This window comes from Pecten maximus, chromosome 1 (assembly GCF_902652985.1).
Source record: "Pecten maximus chromosome 1, xPecMax1.1, whole genome shotgun sequence".
In the NCBI taxonomy this organism is placed as follows: domain Eukaryota; kingdom Metazoa; phylum Mollusca; class Bivalvia; order Pectinida; family Pectinidae; genus Pecten; species Pecten maximus.
The window spans coordinates 15,436,776-15,456,713 of record NC_047015.1 but is presented as its reverse complement, the minus strand read 5'-3'; the positions used below and the strand labels follow the sequence as shown (position 1 = coordinate 15,456,713).

The following is a 19,938-nucleotide window of genomic DNA, read 5'->3' as shown; positions in this document are numbered from 1 at the left end:
TGGAAGCAACTCATTAAAACAACCAACACTGGCAAATTTTACTGTTTAATTTTTTGTAATTTTGATACAATCACTAAATTTGCAAAAAATTTGATATGAGCAAAAAAAAAAAACAAAAACAAAATTAATACACAATAACAAATAATATATATTCTCTATACTTCTCATACCAGACACTTCATTTCCTCTTTACACAATATACTACCATACTACTGTAAGACAATACACAAATACCTGATCTTGTATAAAGGAGAGTTTATATAGGCTATATCTGTTTTTCAATCCTCTTCCTTGAAAAGAATGAATACGTTGAAATGAAATCATAATAGTGGTGGCGTAAATATAAAGATTGTTACTCTTACCTCTTCTACAAACAGCCACGGATGACAAGTGGTGCCGAGAATGGACGATCTCTTCAGACCATGGTCAAATATTGCTTTCAATGCTGGACATAATCTGCAAACAAAACAATCGCTTTTAACAAGTAAATTAATCAAAGTTCTTTTTAAATGAAAGACATACATAGATGTAACACATTTAAATACCAAGTATATAAATATAAAATGGCAGGAAATAAGAAGACAGTTTTTTGGTGCATTTCTTGATGTTTTACCGATAATTATCCTATATCATTTTAAGGAATTTTATCTACTTTAAAAAGGCTGTGGTTGTGTTAATATTTTGCTGAAAGATACAGAATTGCTTAAAGCTCACTTGAATTGGCATGCTATGATGAAGTTTAATTCTTAGATCGATTAATCTTGTGATGTATGTCATGATTCTTGATAAACCAAATCCAAGGTATTTATTAAGATTCCTGCTTTGTTCCTCCATATATAAATTGATCTGTATCATGATAAGATATTTGATCTTTGATAACTTTTGTAAGTAGAAATTTTTCTCTGCAATTAATTATTTGTTAGCCTACCGATATAAGGGCCTACCTTATCTGTTCCTATGATTTGTTGAATCGCAGGTTCATTTATATACATTGTACAAGCATATCACAATCGACTGATTTAAAAAATGCAACATAATTATTGCTATCAAAATCTCTGTTGCAAAACAAACTAAGGTTAGGTTTTGTCTCAATTACTTCAACCAGGTCAACCAGGACAGCCATTTTTGTAGGACTATTTCTTTGAAAAGATGCACAATCTAAGACTTTTTGTGTAATTTTTTTATCTTAAACAGATGTCTTCAAAAATATAAAAAGTGTGAATTATATGACTAAATAAAAAAGAAATATTTCACGGAAGGAGATAGTGTGTTGTTCGTTGTTTTCCAGGGAAGAATAATTTCAGGTCCCATCCTGAACTTATCAGGATTTATCAAAGAAAAAAACGAATTTTTGATTCCCACATTGTGTTCCACGTACAGCACCTAAAAATTAATAAATCAACATTCAAGGTAAGAAACATTGTGATGAGATATGTTAAATGGTATGGATGTGCCTACTATGAATACTTACGTGCCCCTAACAAGATCTGTGATGTTTTCTGTGACAGAGTCATCCCCAGCAGAACAGTAGTGTTTGCTTCTTTCATCCAGCAGCTCCACAAACTTGGCAGGGAACCAGCCACGGAGTCCATTGAGCTCCCCTACCCAACAGTGTTCATCCTTCTGGGAGATTATCTATAAGATAGACAAGCCAAATTTAATTCAAAACATGTCCAGAATTTGTTTGATTTTGATGTAGAATATGATTAATAGATATTAACTATATCTGATTACATTATAGACCTACTCTTCCTAGATTCTTACTAATTTCAACAAGCCTTCTGCTTAACACCCACTTATCAGCATTCATATCATTTACAATGTAAACACTTACTGTTATGACATCATTTTTTCGGAAACCTAGCTCATCATCATCATGACGTTCAAAGTCAAGTAATGCTTTTGCTCTTCTTCGTTTGTTCCTAGCTACATTCACATAATTTTCCAAATCCCTTGCATGACTGTCCATTGTGTAATCTGCTATCAGGTTCTGTATCAACAAGATAAATCATACATTTAGGTGTTACTCAGACATAGCACAACTTAAAAATAATCACAATAAACTCAAACTTTTAAAATAGGGAATTTCTCACCTAAGTGGCTTGTCAAAAAATAATCAACTTGCTGACCAAAAGGTCTATAATATGGAAACATACCTTATATGTTTCTCATCATTTTGGTCACTGCTCTCTTGATCATTTTTTATAATAAGGCCCTATTATTACCTGTTATAGAAGTGAAAACAGAAATACTAGGAACCCTGTGAGATGTTGTTGTTGGATGGAAATTATAATGGAAGTGGATCAGAGCTCTGGTAAAATGATTTTAGCTGGAGAATGTATGGTCCAAGAAAGATAACTCTAAATATTTCTCTAGTCAATATCATTTATCACTCACCACTTTGTTGTTTTTTGGGTCAAGTGACTGAAAGTGGCGTGCCAACTGCAAAATGGCCTCCCTCATATCCACGAGCAGCTCAGTCTGACGGATGTTTTTGGCCTTTCCAAAATCATCATCTTCTTGATCACCCCAAAGTAACATTGAAACCAGACTTCTTGATCGTCGAAGATGGCGTTTATTGAGTTGCTGAAATATAGGCAAATTTAATAAGACAATTTTTTATCTGATCCAGGGAATAAGTTTTCTTTTGACAGATGACTGTATGGTGATGTAAAAAGCTAAACTATCAAGTCATTGCAGGGATGCATGTCTATCTTCTTGAAACTAAACATGAATTTGATGAAGGGTATTCTATCTAATTAAAATTAGACTTGTAATTTCCGCTCCTCTACAATACTCTACGATACACTCGATCCAATACAAGATCTAACGACACCCCGTAGAAGGTCATCTCAGCATGACCTTTGACCTTCAAATATAAGGCAATGAAAACCGGTCAATGACGTCATTAATCAACCAATGACAAAGAGTCTTATATCAGACTTTGGTTGCGTCTCCTTAGTATTTGCGATTCAATTCAGCAAAATTTCGCAAACATAACTGCATTATGTTAATGGCCAATGTAATAAAAATATTGCTAATCCGCTGGACGTTACATTGAAAGAAAAACAGAAAACAATTAAACAATATCTCGTCGACAGGACGGATTGTGTTGCCATTGCCAACTGGATTTCGAAAATCGTTACCGTACACGTTATGATTATACAGTATTCCCTTTCAAACTAATTTTTTCATGACGCTGTTGCCTTCACTGTCTATCTCTAGTACGATAAACGAAAAACCAAACGGACAGCAAATGTTTGTTAAATCATCAATGAGGTATCTTGGTGAGGCAGTGTTTGAAGCCATGTTGTTTACAGTTGCTATCGACCATCGGAATACCTCGGGAACATTGTGTAAATATTTATACTTCCAAAGAATGAAATGGGTATTAGTCTAAGATAACTATAAATAGGAACTTTCTCAAATTGGTCCTTCTAAAACCAATCACTGATCACTTCTTGATGATTAAAACAATGGAATAATGATGTACAGAACTGTTTCTTCTTTGTTAGATGATGTAATGATGATGGGCTAGAGAGTACTAAACAGTAAACATAAAGTGTTGCCTACTATTTTACTTAATAAGTCATTTATGTAAGTCCGTAAGTAATGTAGGAGTTACCTGTTTGGGGAGGTTCTTTGTTGAGTCTGGATTGACAATAACACCTTGATCTGCCATCAGGTATGCCAGGTGTTTCCTTCGATGAGATTCTATCACCATATCTGTCAGGGATCCACATGTTCGGAAAGATATCTAAAGCAGAAAGTAATATACACCGTATACAGGTACTGATTTTAGTATCAAAGCTACCTCACATTCTAGTCTTGATGTTAAAAAGACATTGTTATCAGATTTAGAAATTATTTCCTGAGATGTATACTCACCTCTATTAAATCCTCAACATCCTGTACATCGCCAGGCACATCTGATAGGGCATTGAAAATCTGGGCTGAATTGTCGAGAGTCTTTAGCTCGTGTTCCTGGTTACAAATATACATTAATATTTCTTAACTCTAGTGTACCAAAATCATATCATAATTCAAATTTATCATGAGTATATATACATGCTAGTATTTCAAGTTCTGATGTTATCAATTATAACCTAGTATGAAACATTTATTAAGTGATTGTTCTTATTTCTAATAGAAATTTTAGAAATAGAAATTATGTGGTCAACACAAAAAAGAATCCAACTGAAGAGTAATCAATACATACCAGGTATTCCATATGCATTAAAAATGTACAGTAGAGTAACCTGTGATATGTTACCGGTAATACAGATCAGGTAGACTTTAATCATATTCATCAGTTTGGATTCATACAAGGTTTATCTTTACACAAACAGTATACATGACAAGAGATCCCAGAGGGATCTTGGCGCCCACCATTGAATGATCTTTATAGGTTCTATGTCAGATTGATCTTCTCTCTACTTTTCCCTCCATTTTACTAATCTGTGCAAATTGAGACATCCCTCCAGTACTTTTCAAACAAGGGAATCCTAGCTATATAAGAAATTTGAGATTTAACAATAATGGCTGGTTGTTTGCCAGGTTGTTTTCAGGACAGACTGGTCCAAAAATGCACTACAAGGGACCAAGGGGAACCTACTTACGAAATTTGAGAAAGATCCATTCAGTACTTTGAGAAATAGAGATAACAAACTTCAATTGTCAAAATCCAAGATGGCGGTCTGTCGGCCATATTGTTTTCCAATTGATCTCAAAATGCAATAAGCATAACAAGGCACCAAGGGGAACCTCCATATGGAATTTGAGAAAGATCCCTTCAGTACTTTCTCAGAAATAGCGATAACAAACTTAAATTGTCAAAATCCAAGATGGCTGCCTGTCGGCCATGTTATTTTCAGATTGGTCTCAAAATGCAATATGCATAACTAAGCACCAAGGGAAACCTACATATGAAATTTCAGAAAGATCCCTTAAATACTTTCTCAGGAATTTTGATAACAAACTTCAATTGTCAAAATCCAAAATGGCTGCCTGTCGGCCATCTTGTTTTCAGATTGGTCTCAAAACGCAATATGCATAACTAGGTACCAAGGGAAACCTACATATGAAATTTCAGAAAGATCCATTCAGTACTTTCTCAGAAATAGTGATAACAAACTTCAATTGTCAAAATCCAAGATGGCTGCCTGTCGGCCATGTTGTTTTCTGATTGGTCTTAAAACGCAATATGCATAACTAAGCACCAAGGGAAACCTACATATGAAATTTGAGAAAGATCCCTTCAGTACTTTCTCAGAAATAGTGATAACAAACTTCAAATTGTCAAAATCCAAGATGGCTGCCTGTCGGCCATGTTGTTTTCAGATTGGTCTCAAAACGCAATATGCATAACTAGGCATCAAGGGAAACCTACATATGAAATTTGAGAAAGATCCCTTCAGTACTTTCTGAGATATAGCGATAACAATCTTCAATTGCCAAAATCCAAGATGGCTGCCTGTCGGCCATGTTGTTTTCCGATTGGTCTCAAAACGCAATATGCATAACTAGGCACCAAGGGAAACCTTCATATGAAATTTGAGAAAGATCCCTTCAGTACTTTCTCAGAAATAGCGATAACAATCTTCAATTGTCAAAATCCAAGATGGCTGCCTGTCGGCCATGTTGTTTTCCGATTGGTCTCAAAACGCAATATGCATAACTAGACACCAAGGGGAACCTACATATGAAATTTGAGAAAGATCCCTTCAGTACTTTCTGAGAAATAGCGATAACAAGAATTGTTTACGGACGGAGGGACGGACGGAGAGACGGACGGAGGGACGGACGGAGGGACGGACGGACGGACGACGGACCACGGACGCAGGGCGATTTGAATAGCCCACCATCTGATGATGGTGGGCTAAAAATACATACAGGTGCTGTTGCAAGGTAACAAGACCATCTAGCTGCAATCTCGTTATCAAGCTCTGACTGACAGTGTTGATGAACATGATGTTTACCTGTATCTCTGTGACGAAATGGTAATTATATATATTTATTATCACTTGCCGATGGGACATTTCGTCTATCGATATATTGTACATACACATTGTATCGAATAGACTACTGATCAGGTTAAGACATATTCCCCTGTCCCGCTTGGGTCAGTAATGGGTTGTAAAGGTGACTTGACTGGTGGAAACTTTAATGTAAAAATGATATGTAGACGACACCCTACTAATAATTAAGAAGGGAGCTATGCAGGGCTTAACAGATCACCTGAACCATAGAGGAAATGGAAGGATCCATACCATTTCTGGGAGCTATGCAGGGCTTAACAGATCACCTGAACCATAGAGGAAATGGAAGGATCCATACCATTTCTGGGAGCTATGCAGGGCTTAACAGATCACCTGAACCATAGAGGAAATGGAAGGATCCATACCATTTCTGGGAGCTATGCAGGGCTTAACAGATCACCTGAACCATAGAGGAAATGGAAGGATCCATACCATTTCTGGACACTATCATTATCCGTAAAAGAAAACAGCACCATCAAATTATTGGCATACCGAAAGCCCACACACACAGACCAATGTTTAGCTTTCAACTTCCATCATTTGCTTCACCAAAAACTTGGAATTGTGCGCATACTTCTTGACAGATGTAACAACACAGAACAGGATGACAGATACCTAGAGAAACAACATATCAAAAATACCCTTAATTGTTGTAGCTCCCCTGACAGGTGGATGAACAAAGTGAAAAGAACTATTATACAAGAAAAGACAGACAGAACAAGAGATCCCAGAGGGATCTTGGCGCCCACCATTGAATGATCTTTATAGGTTCCATGTTAGATTGATCTTTTCTCTACTTTTCCCTTCATTTTACTAATCTGTGCAAATTGAGACATCCCTCCAGTACTTTTCAAACAAGGGAATCCTAGCTATATAAGAAAGAGAAGATAATGGCTGTTTGTTTGCCAGGTTGTTTTCAGGACACCTTGGTCCAAAAATGCAATACAAGAAACCAAGGGGAACCTACTTATGAAATTTGAGAAAGATCCATTCAGTACTTTGAGAAATAGAGATAACAAACTTCAATTGTAAAAATCCAAGAGGCGGTCTGTCGGCCATATTGTTTTCCAATTGATCTCAAAATGCAATAAGCATAACGAGGCACCAAGGGGAAACTCCATATGAAATTTCAGAAATATCCATTCAGTACCTTCTCAGAAATAGTGATAACAAACTTCAATTGTCAAAATCCAAGATGGCTGCCTGTCGGCCATGTTGTTTTCTGATTGTTCTCAAAACGCAATATGCATAACTAGGCACCAAGGGAAACCTACATATGAAATTTCAGAAAGATCCATTCAGTACTTTCTCGAAAATAGTGATAACAAACTTAAATTGTCAAAATCCAAGATGGCTGCCTGTCGGCCATGTTGTTTTCTGATTGGTCTCAAAACGCAATATGCATAACTAGGCACCAAGGGAAACTTAAATATGAAATTTGAGAAAGATCCATTCAGTACATTCTCAAAATAGTGATAACAAACTTCAATTGTCAAAATCCAAGATGGCTGCCTGTCGGCCATGTTGTGTTCTGATTGGTCTCAAAACGCAATATGCATAACTAGGCACCAAGGGAAACCTACATACGAAATTCAGAAAGATCAATTCAGTACTTTCTCAGAAATAGTGATAACAAACTTCAATTGTCAAAATCCAAGATGGCTGCCTGTCGGCCATGTTGTTTTCTGATTGGTCTCAAATCGCAATATGCATAACTAAGAACCAAGGGAAACCTACATATGAAATTTCAGAAAGATCCATTCAGTACTTTCTCAGAAATAGTGATAACAAACTTCAATTGTCAAAATCCAAGATGGCTGCCTGTCGGCCATGTTGTTTTCCGATTGGTCTCAAATCGCAATATGCATAACTAAGAACCAAGGGAAACCTACATATGAAATTTCAGAAAGATCCATTCAGTACTTTCTCAGAAATAGTGATAACAAACTTCAATTGTCAAAATCCAAGATGGCTGCCTGTCGGCCATGTTGTTTACCGATTGGTCTCAAATCGCAATATGAATAACTAGGCACCAAGAGGAACCTACATATGAAATTTGAGAAAGATCCCTTCAGGATTTTTTTCAGAAATAGCGATAACAAACTTCAATTGTCAAAATCCAAGATGGCTGCCTGTCGGCCATGTTGTTATCCGATTGGTCTCAAAACGCAATATGCATAACTAGGCACCAAGGGGAACCTTCATATGAAATTTGAGAAAGATCCCTTCCGCACTTTCTCAGAAATAGCGATAACAAACTTCAATTGTCAAAATCCAAGATGGCTGCCTGTCGGCCATGTTGTTATCCGATTGGTCTCAAAACGCAATATGCATAACTAGGCACCAAGGGGAACCTTCATATGAAATTTGAGAAAGATTCCTTTAGTACTTTCTCAGAAATAGCGATAACAAACTTCAATTGTCAAAATCCAAGATGGCTGCCTGTCGGCCATGTTGTTATCCGATTGGTCTCAAAACGCAATATGCATAACTAGGCACCAAGGGGAACCTTCATATGAAATTTGAGAAAGATCCCTTCAGTACTTTCTGAGAAATAGCGATAACAAGAATTGTTTACGGACGGAGGGACGGAGGGACGGACGGACGGACGGACGGACCACGGACCACGGACGCAGGGCGATTTGAATAGCCCACCATCTGATGATGGTGGGCTAAAAAAACAAAAGCAGAATAATAGGATCCGAATCTAACCAAATACAAAGGCTGGTTTACTCTCCCTTATGTGAAAGGGAACATCTGATCATGAGGTGTTCTCAAGAGAGATGAGAAAACAGTCAAAACACCATATCAGCACCCCAATGAGACCATTACCAACACTCAGATAGTTACTAGTACACCTGAAATACAAGACTGACATTCCAGACAATACAGAGGTAGTACAAAATGTATACCAAATCCCAAGCAAGAATTCTAAGCTAGCATGCATAGACAAAAGGGCAGAAAATTTGGAATACGGCTCAAAGAACATCAAAAAGATGTGGAAAGAATGAACAACGTACATTACTTTCACCCGAAACACATGAAAAATATCTACAAATCAGCATTAACAGACCATGCTTACACCCATAATCACATCATTGATTGGAAAAATGCCAAAATAGTGGAAAGAGAACAAAACACCAAAACCAGAAAAATCAAAGAAGCCACCATAATCAGGAAAACCTAAAACATGAACAGAGATGAGGGGAAAGTTTGCTCACAGTCTGTCAGAGCTTGACAAAGAGACAAGTCGGTCTTGAAACGTTGCAACGACACTCATACACATTGTTACATACATGTACATGTATACTGTTTGTGTAAAGATAAACCTTGTATATTTAAAGATTAGGTGGAGATCAATAGCATTTGTTAATCAAAATAAAATATTATCAAGGATTACATGTAACTAGTATTTGAATTCCCTGTCCTTCTCACAGAAAGTCCTACAGCCTAACCAAATAAAAGAAAGTAAATATATCATAGATACATTCAATCTGATATACCAGTACTGGTGCACTGAAAAAGATCAAATTTTGCAGTCACTTATTTTCCAAATTACCTAAATCTGATAATTTACAAACAAAAAATAACAAAAATTCTTAGTTGTAGACCTAATATGCTCAACTATTTGTTAAATATTTGTGAAATCTTTTTTTTGAACATACCATTAAACCAATTTTGAAATAGAAAGGAAAAGGCATAAAATAGAAGTTTTATTTCATTTTTTTTTTTACATATGAAGATTTCATGCCATAGTTTGAACAAAAAACCAAAACAACCAGTTAATTACTAAATTGAAGATGTCCATACTACCAAAATGTAAATACAGATATATACCAGGTATTAAATCAAAATGTGTTCAATGCTTTTAAAGTTCAGTTTTTCCACATTCCTAATTTTCAGAGTCTGAATGTAAACTTCGGATGATATTCTATCAATAATTTGTTAGTCCAGGTATCCATTTTATGATATACTTATATAAGGTATAACAGTATAATTTTCCATGTTTATTATCTACTTATATATGGTATAACAGTATAAATGTGCAGGGTTTGAAATGTTTGCCTAGAGTTTTAATGAGGTTACTACTTGAGACTTTTTTAATTTCACACCTTTCACAAGTCAAAGAACTATAATATCCCATCATGATCACATAGAGGTTTAATAATGCAGTCCTGCAGTGTATTTACTCTACACATAGTGTGTACTTAATATTAAAACAACTCTTACCAATATCTATAAAGTGCTGTCTCTTGTTATGTTGTGTTGTGCTGTGTTGTATACTGGACAATGGTATATGGTGTAAGATTCCCCTAATTCACGCTATAAAATGTAGCTTTGCATCCTTTGCTCTGTGAGTATATTTAATATATTAGCACATACAGTATCTATGTGTGGTGTGGTATTAAATAGTAGTTTTAAAGGTTATATGATTATGACAGTTGATGTCTCAACTTATTTTATATGTTTTTGTGTACCAGCTGTTTATCCGTTTTGTCCAGATCTGAAATATAAGTTATAGTATGATAAATCTGCAGTGCTCTAGGTTCAACCTCTACAGACCCAATTGGTATTCCTAACACATTGTAAAATATTCCTGAAAGCTTATGCAGACTGCTGTAAGAAATGCTGCATTGTGACTGCATCTTACATAAAACAGGGTCCAAATTTAAGAATCATGTATTTTTTTTATTATTGGATGAAATATATACAGTACTTAGATAGCAAACATTTGATGATTTATACAATCTAGTGAATTTGAAACTCATACTTTGCAAATGATTATACACAAAACCTGTTTCATTGGTAGCATAACTATAACATGGACAGGTCAGTAAGGAACAATGACCTTGATCTGTGAAAAGATGACTTATGTTCAATTCTGACCAACTCACGTTCATAATGTCATAACAAAATGTTCATCACGGAAAATGATATTTCACCAGGGAGAAAGATACAAAATTGGAACATGACTTTTGACCCAGTTACCTTGACTTTTGGTCAATTGACTGCTTGTTTAATTCTGACCAACTTTTGCTTCATAATGTTATAACAAAATGTTCATCTGTGAAAAGATACAAAATTTGACCTTGAAATGTAAAATCTATCAATTTTACAACAAATATGAAATAAGTTATACCAATTGATGTTTCTTGTTGGCCCATGTCTGATCATGATCAGGGCATCAAACTCCAGACATTTCAGTGAAAGGCAAGGGTGTTACCATTGTGCCACTCTAACAACCAAAATGGGACCTTGACTTTTGACCCAATGACCTTGATCAATGGTCAGTTGATCATGACTCCTTGATTAATTCTGAAAAACTTTGCTTCATCATATCATAACCAAACGTTCATTGGTGAATAAATACAAAATTTCACATTGACCTTTGACCCAGTGGCCTTGACCTTCGGTCAGTTGACTCCTTGATTCATAACGACCAACTTTGCTTCATCATATAATAACAAAAATACAAATGTTGACCTTGACCTTTGGACCTACTGATCATAACCTTTGACCTTGACTCCAGGTCAGCTGACCTGTTGATTAATTCTGGCAAACTTTGCTTCATAATGCCATAACAAAATTTTCTTGATGGCAACTACTGCAAATGAGATCCCCCGGAGATTTCTTGGTTGGACTTAAAACTGTCTTGGCACAACCAGGGAACAAGGGGAATCTTCAAATGATATTTGAAGAAAATCTATCCAGTACATCACAAGAAATAGTGATAAAAAGAATTGTTTAAGGACTGACGGGGGACAAGTGACAATGGACTATATGGACACATGGGGATTTGAACAGTCTATCATCTGATAAAAGTGGACTAAAAATCATCATGATAGAAAGTTGGTGTGGATGTCGTTTTGTCTTTCAACAACATCTAAATTTGGAACATGCACAACCGAGATCAGCTGTGCCAATTCTTAAATAACCTTTTTAGTACTTAGACAGAAAGTGACAAGAAATAAGAAACACACCTCTACCAAGCAAGGCTTTTTAGGCAGCAATACGTTCAGTCATTTTACTAGCTGAACACAAAGTGTTTTAGAGGTTTCACAAATGATTATAAAGTAATGCATAGAATGTACTTGGTGAAACTGATCATGCCATGATATAAATATCTGAAATAGGAAACAGATTGAACAAGAGATGAAAAAGGTAGGATTCTGCCATACAATATTGAGTAGTGATGCAAGGGAAATAAATTATGTAGGAGGGTTAGTGGACCTTCTAGTATCACTATACCAACATACTCATACGCCGTACTCTGTGTGTTATATATATTATAATTAGTACAAACAAAAAATTCAATCAAAAAAATAAAATGTTCAGCTTTAACAAAAATATAAGGGAACAAATAGAATAATGTAAACATGGAAATTAATTAGGGGGGGATTTATACATGAAGGGCAAGGCCATTTGGCCACAAAGTTCTCCCACTCGGATTATTTGGTTGTATGTGGTAATTATGGAACAAAAGCAAAAAAATAAATAAATACATCAATCATGGAAATAAGCCCCATGCATATGGTTTACTCATCGAAAATAAAAACGAAAAATTACACCCACAGAAACAACCATGTTTACAGTATATTATCTGTATATTATATCGAAATCTCCAGGGCTATTGACTAGACTAGGGCATGCACTTAGTAGGAAAGCAAACAAACAGCAGTGAAATTCTCATATCAACTATATGTAGATACGGACCTTCATTTTGAGCATGCCCATGGTCATCTGGAATAAGATAGTGGAGCCCTCATAGAAGAAAAGATCCCACACTCTCAGCAGGACCTTCATGTGTACCACACTTGCAAACAGGGTGAGGAACCAGTGTAGGCTAATCAGGGACAGCTCTGTAATGCAGCAGGCCAATCAGCACACTTGTTAGTACTCACCAAAATGCAACTTAGCCAATCAACATGCATGTTAGGAAACCTTTTTAAAATAGGACTTCAAACAAACTATATATAATAAACAGTATGTATTTGATTCCAAGCACTCTTAAATAATTGATGGAAAATTTCACGTTTTGCAAGGAATGTGAATGCAAGCAGATAATTTGTAATAACAGTGAAACCTTTCTATTAAAACCACCTAGGGGTCTGAGTGAAAGTGGTCTTAATAGTGGTGTGGTCTTAATACAGAGGTAGAAAACATTAATCTATGACTCTTTAACTCTGCTACTGTAGGCAGTATTCTGACCTGTCAATACTCTAATAAATAAACAAAAGATCAACATTAATACCCTTCCAGCCTTGGTAGACAATCCGATAATTGGTTTATTTGCAGTAAGTTCTTCACAGCTTGCTGCACACCAGGTAAGTGTGACAACAGGTAACTGTTTAAAATCATGGGGTCAATTAACATAAATTAGTTGTCTTTTGGACTGTCTAAAGTAGTCGTAATACAGAGTTACAGGGAGTTCGTATTACTGAAGGGACAAATACAAAGACATATAGAGAAAATAACAAGACTGAAAAAAATGCCTGTAATCGCAGGGTGGTCATAATTTTGAGGTTGTGTTTAAGTGAGGTTTCACAGTCATCACAAATTACAATGAACTGTTAATGAAATAAGCATTTATCTCTTCAAATTTTTCAAAGGATTTTCTTTCATCAACAAACTTGAATACCATCTTTTGATATGTTAATGCTTAAATAAAATAACTGTTAGAGATACATGACACTAAAGAATATAAGTGGAGATGTCCAGACAAAAAACATTCTACATACATATTAAAGACATTTTGACAAGTTAACCAAACTTTTAACAACTTTCACAAAGCAGCATGTAACTGGTGTACCTATGTCATGTTCCTTCATCACAAGGTCCGTATCGGGGAGATAACTGATGATTAATTGACGCATCACTCTCTGGTCTGCCTGTAAAATAAACCAATCTCAATCAATATTGACAGGGCACCAATAGCTGCTATGAGCAATTGTGTATGATAAAGGAGTAAAGCAAACATAGAGATGAAGATGAAAATGACAAAGTAAGAAAAGACCATGAATAAGAGGTATGACAGTCTAGCTTTGACCAAGATTTTAAACAACAGATCTAGAGTACTGGATGCAAAAAAATAAAAGCTTATCCAATGGTAAGAGATTAATGGATACTTGGACACCAATATGGAAATGGAACTACAGTTATTGAATCAAACAGTTGCTAAGAAAGTAAAATTTTACAACATAATCCCATAGTCTACAAAGTTTGAAAGAAATTCACTGGAAATTGAGGGAGAGGATCTACAGACAAGTAAACAAAAGGTAATTCCCTTAACAAAAATAGTCCAATCAAAATGCAATTGAAAGAAACACAACTTCATATTATGATTATAATGTTTATAAAGTTTCAAAGTGATCTGTTGAAAAAGATCTCAGGCCGAACTATGTATTATGCCGGACGAACAGACAGACAACTCCATGCCATTATACCCATGTGACATTGCAAATATAACAAGAGATCCCAGAGGGATCTTGGCGCCCACCATTGAATGATCTTTATAGGTTCCATGTCAGATTGATCTTTTCTCTACTTTTCCCTTCCTCTAAGTCTTACTAATCTGTGTAAATTCAGAAACAGCCCTCTAGTACTTTTCAAACAAGGGGAACCTATATATAAAATTTAAGATTTAGCGATAATGGCCGTCTGTCGGCCATGTTGTTTTTGGATTGGTCCCAAAATGCAACACCAGGGACCAAGGGGAACCTACATATGAAATTTGAGAAAGATCCCTTCAGTACCTTCTGTAAAATAGCGATAACAAACTTCAATTGTCAAAATCCAAGATGGCTGCCTGTCAGCCAGGTTGTTTTCTGACTGGTCTCAAAATCCAATATGCATAACTAGGCACAGAGGGGAACCTAATAATGAAATTTCAGAAAGATCCCTTCAGCAATTTCTGATAAATAGCGATAACAAACTTCAATTGTCAAAATCCAAGATGACTGCCAGGCGGCCATGTTGTTTTCCTATTGGTCCCAAGATGCAATATGCAGAACAACAGACCAAGGGGAACTTACAAAAAAGTTTGAGAAAGATCCCTTAAGTACTTTCTGAGAAATAGAGATAACAAACTTCAATTGTCAAAATCCAAGATGGCTGCCTGTCGGCCATGTTGTTTTCCGATTGGTCTCAAAATGCAATATACATAACTAGGCACCAAGGGGAACCTTTATATGAAATTTGAGAAAGATCCCATCAGTACTTTCTGAGAAAAAGCAATAACAAACTTCAATTGTCAAAAATCCAAGATGGCTGCCTGTCGGCCATGTTGTTTTATTATTGGTCTCAAAATGTGATATGCATAACTAGGCACCAAGGGGAACATACATATGAAATTTGAGAAAGATCCCTTCAGTACTTTCGGAGAAATAGCGATAACAAACTTCAATTGTCAAAATCCAAGATGGCTGCCTGTCGGCCATGTTGTTTTTCGATTGGTCTAAAAATGCAATATGCATAACTAGGCACCAAGGGGAACCTACATATGGAATTTGAGAAAGATCCCTTCAGTACTTTCTGAGAAATAGCGATAACAAACTTCAATTGTCAAAATCCAAGATGGCTGCCTGTCGGCCATGTTGTTTTCCGATAGGTCTCAAAATGCTATATGCATAACTAAGCACCAAGGGGAACAAACGTATGAAATTTGAGAAAGATCCCTTCAGTACTTTCTGAGAAATAGCGATAACAAACTTCAATTGTCAAAATCCAAGATGGCTGCCTGTCGGCCATGTTGTTTTCCGATAGGTCTCAAAATGCGATATGCATAACTAAGCACCAAGGGGAACAAACGTATGAAATTTGAGAAAGATCCCTTCAGTACTTTCTGAGAAATAGCGATAACAAACTTCAATTGTCAAAATCCAAGATGGCTGCCTGTCGGCCATGTTGTTTTCCGATAGGTCTCAAAATGCAATATGCATAACTAGGCACCAAGGGGAACCTACATATGAAATTGGAGAAAGATCCCTTCAGTACTTTCTGAGAAATAGCGATAACAAACTTCAATGGTCAAAATCCAAGATGGCTGCCTGTCGGCCATGTTGTTTCCCGATAGGTCTCAAAATGCGATATGCATAACTAAGCACCAAGGGGAACAAACATATGAAATTTGAGAAAGATCCCTACAGTACTTTCTGAGAAATAGCAATAACAAACTTCAATTGTCAAAATCCAAGATGGCTGCCTGTCGGCCATGTTGTTTTCCGATAGGTCTCAAAATGCGATATGCATAACTATGCACCAAGGGGAACCAACATATGAAATTTGAATAAGATCCCTTCAGTACTTTCTGAGAAATAGCGATAACAAACTTCAATTGTCAAAATCCAAGATGGCTGCCTGTCGGCCATGTTGTTTTATTATTGGTCTCAAAATGTGATATGCATAACTAGGCACCAAGGGGAACCTACATATGAAATTTGAGAAAGATCCCTTCTGTACTTTCTGAGAAATAGCGATAACAAACTTCAATTGTCAAAATCCAAGATGGCTGCCTGTCGGCCATGTTGTTTTCCGATAGGTCTCAAAATGCAATATGCATAACTAGGCACCAAGGGGAACCTACATATGAAATTGGAGAAAGATCCCTTCAGTACTTTCTGAGAAATAGCGATAACAAACTTCAATGGTCAAAATCCAAGATGGCTGCCTGTCGGCCATGTTGTTTCCCGATAGGTCTCAAAATGCGATATGCATAACTAAGCACCAAGGGGAACAAACATATGAAATTTGAGAAAGATCCCTACAGTACTTTCTGAGAAATAGCAATAACAAACTTCAATTGTCAAAATCCAAGATGGCTGCCTGTCGGCCATGTTGTTTTCCGATAGGTCTCAAAATGCGATATGCATAACTATGCACCAAGGGGAACCAACATATGAAATTTGAATAAGATCCCTTCAGTACTTTCTGAGAAATAGCGATAACAAACTTCAATTGTCAAAATCCAAGATGGCTGCCTGTCGGCCATGTTGTTTTATTATTGGTCTCAAAATGTGATATGCATAACTAGGCACCAAGGGGAACCTACATATGAAATTTGAGAAAGATCCCTTCTGTACTTTCTGAGAAATAGCGATAACAAGAATTGTTTACGGACGGACGGACGGACGGACGGACGGACGGACGGAGGGACGGACGGACGGACGACGGACCACGGACGCAGGGCGATTTGAATAGCCCACCATCTGATGATGGTGGGCTAAAAATATACCTAAATTTCGACCAATCAGAAGCATATATGTGGTTACTATGGCAGCCAAACCTATATGTTTGAATTAGCAGTCCCCAAATGTACAAATTTTCTTCAAAATCGGACAATATTTAAATTTGGACAATCAGAGGCAAGGAAATGGCGATCATTCAGTTTGGGTTTTTTTCCAAAAATAAACACCACCATTATCTTTGCAGTGACATAAACCCACATATTAATTTCACAGAAATCAGATATCTAAATATCGATCAATCAGCCAATCAGAGGCTGTGGTGGCCATCTTGGCTGACCGATCAGAAACCCCATATAGATTACGCACATCTACAATGGATAAGGATTATTACACATGAAAAATGCTTGACTCTTAAATTGTCAATTCATAATTGATCATAAAAATATTATAAACATTTGAGTCAATGAAGTATTCAAATTATTTTTTGCTATCTCTAGTTTATGTTTACATTGTCTGCCACATCTGTTAAGCAAATAGGTGATCATGACAATCTGGAACATTATTAAAAATTTCATCCTTGATCATGATAAATAATCTAATCAATCTCTGAATTTAACATTTCATTTTTTTTCTTTCCCATAATTCAACAAACCTTAGCCATACATTCACTCGATATTTCCTGTCCTCATTGATATAAAAGGAATATGTTAAAGTGTTGTTGATAATGTTACATCTACAAGCATTTCACAATCTACTCAAATGTGTATCATCATATATTTAAATATAGAAGATCCCAGATTTATTGATTGTAAAACTGGTGATTTATCATCCATGTTACAAGCACTGATATCTTACACCAATACTTTAATGTAACACTATTTCTATCTGATGATAAAACCACTATAAGTATATATACCACAGACCTGATGATAAAACCACTGTAAGTATCCCACAGACCTGATGATAAAACCACTGTAAGTATATATACAACAGACATGATGATAAAACCACTGTAAGTATCCCACACACTTGATGATAAAACCACTATAAGTATATATACCACAGACCTGATGATAAAACCACTATAAGTATATATACAACAGACATGAAGATAAAACCACTGTAAGTATATATACCACAGACCTGATGATAAAACCACTATAAGTATATATACCACAGACATGATGATAAAACCACTGTAAGTATATATACCACAGACCTGATGATGAAACCACTATAAGTATATTATAACACAGACCTGATGATAAAACCACTATAAGTATATATACCACAGACCTGATGATAAAACCACTGTAAGTATATATACCACAGACCTGATGATAAAACCACTGTAAGTATATATACCACAGACCTGATGACAAAACCACTGTAAGTATATATACCACAGACCTGATGATAAAACCACTGTAAGTATATATACCACAGACCTGATGATAAAACCACTGTAAGTATATATACCACAGACCTGATGATAAAACCACTATAAGTATATATACCACAGACCTGATGATAAAACCACTGTAAGTATATATACCACAGACCTGATGATAAAACCACTGTAAGTATATATACCACAGACATGATGATAAAACCACTGTAAGTATATATACCACAGACCTGATGATAAAACCACTATAAGTATATATACCACAGACCTGATGATAAAACCACTATAAGTATATATACCACAGACCTGATGATAAAACCACTATAAGTATCCCACAGACCTGATGATAAAACCACTGTAAGTATATATACCACAGACCTGATGATAAAACCACTGTAAGTATATATACCACAGACCTGATGATAAAACCACTATAAGTATATATACCACAAATCTGATGATAAAACCACTATAAGTATATATACCACAGACCTGATGATAAAACCACTGTAAGTATCCCACAGACCTGATGATAAAACCACTGTAAGTATATATACCACAGACCTGATGATAAAACCACTGTAAGTATATATACCACAGACCTGATGATAAAACCACTGTAAGTATATATACCACAGACCTGATGATAAAACCACTATAAGTATATATACCACAGACATGATGATAAAACCACTATAAGTATATATACCACAGACCTGATGATAAAACCACTATAAGTATATATACCACAGACCTGATGATAAAACCACTATAAGTATATATACCACAGACCTGATGATAAACCACTATAAGTATATATACCACAGACCTGATGATAAAACCACTATAAGTATATATACCACAGACCTGATGATAAAACCACTATAAGTATATATACCACAAATCTGAGGATAAAACCACTATAAGTATTCCACAGACCTGATGATAAAACCACTGTAAGTATATATACCACAGACCTGATGATAAAACCACTGTAAGTATATATACCACAGACATGATGATAAAACCACTATAAGTATATATCCCACAGACCTGATGATAAAACCACTATAAGTATCCCACTGACCTGATGATAAAACCACTGTAAGTATATATACCACAGACCTGATGATAAAACCACTATAAGTATCCCACTGACCCGATGATAAAACCACTGTAAGTATATATACCACAGACCTGATGATACATGTAAAACCACTATAAGTATATATACCACAGACCTGATGATAAAACCACTATAAGTATCCCACAGACCTGATGATAAAACCACTATAAGTATATATACCAC

At 35.8% G+C, this 19,938-nt stretch overlaps 1 protein-coding gene across 3 annotated transcripts in view; it reads right to left on the bottom strand.

Annotated features, from left to right (window-relative positions):
- Nucleotides 1-19,938, bottom strand: part of LOC117325883 (small G protein signaling modulator 3 homolog) — a 73,393-nt gene that overhangs the window by 40,538 nt on the left and 12,917 nt on the right. For all 3 annotated transcript variants that reach the window (XR_004532389.1, XM_033882387.1, XM_033882395.1), the window contains exons 8-15: nucleotides 13,849-13,927; nucleotides 12,753-12,898; nucleotides 3,889-3,984; nucleotides 3,626-3,757; nucleotides 2,398-2,586; nucleotides 1,835-1,990; nucleotides 1,472-1,635; nucleotides 363-456 (exon numbers count right to left, since the gene is read on the bottom strand). Coding sequence is in view for 2 of the 3 variants with exons in the window: in XM_033882387.1 (XP_033738278.1) it covers nucleotides 363-456; nucleotides 1,472-1,635; nucleotides 1,835-1,990; nucleotides 2,398-2,586; nucleotides 3,626-3,757; nucleotides 3,889-3,984; nucleotides 12,753-12,898; nucleotides 13,849-13,927 (1,056 nt within the window). In the remaining variant the exon portion in view is untranslated. The remainder of the gene's footprint in view (nucleotides 1-362; nucleotides 457-1,471; nucleotides 1,636-1,834; nucleotides 1,991-2,397; nucleotides 2,587-3,625; nucleotides 3,758-3,888; nucleotides 3,985-12,752; nucleotides 12,899-13,848; nucleotides 13,928-19,938) is intronic.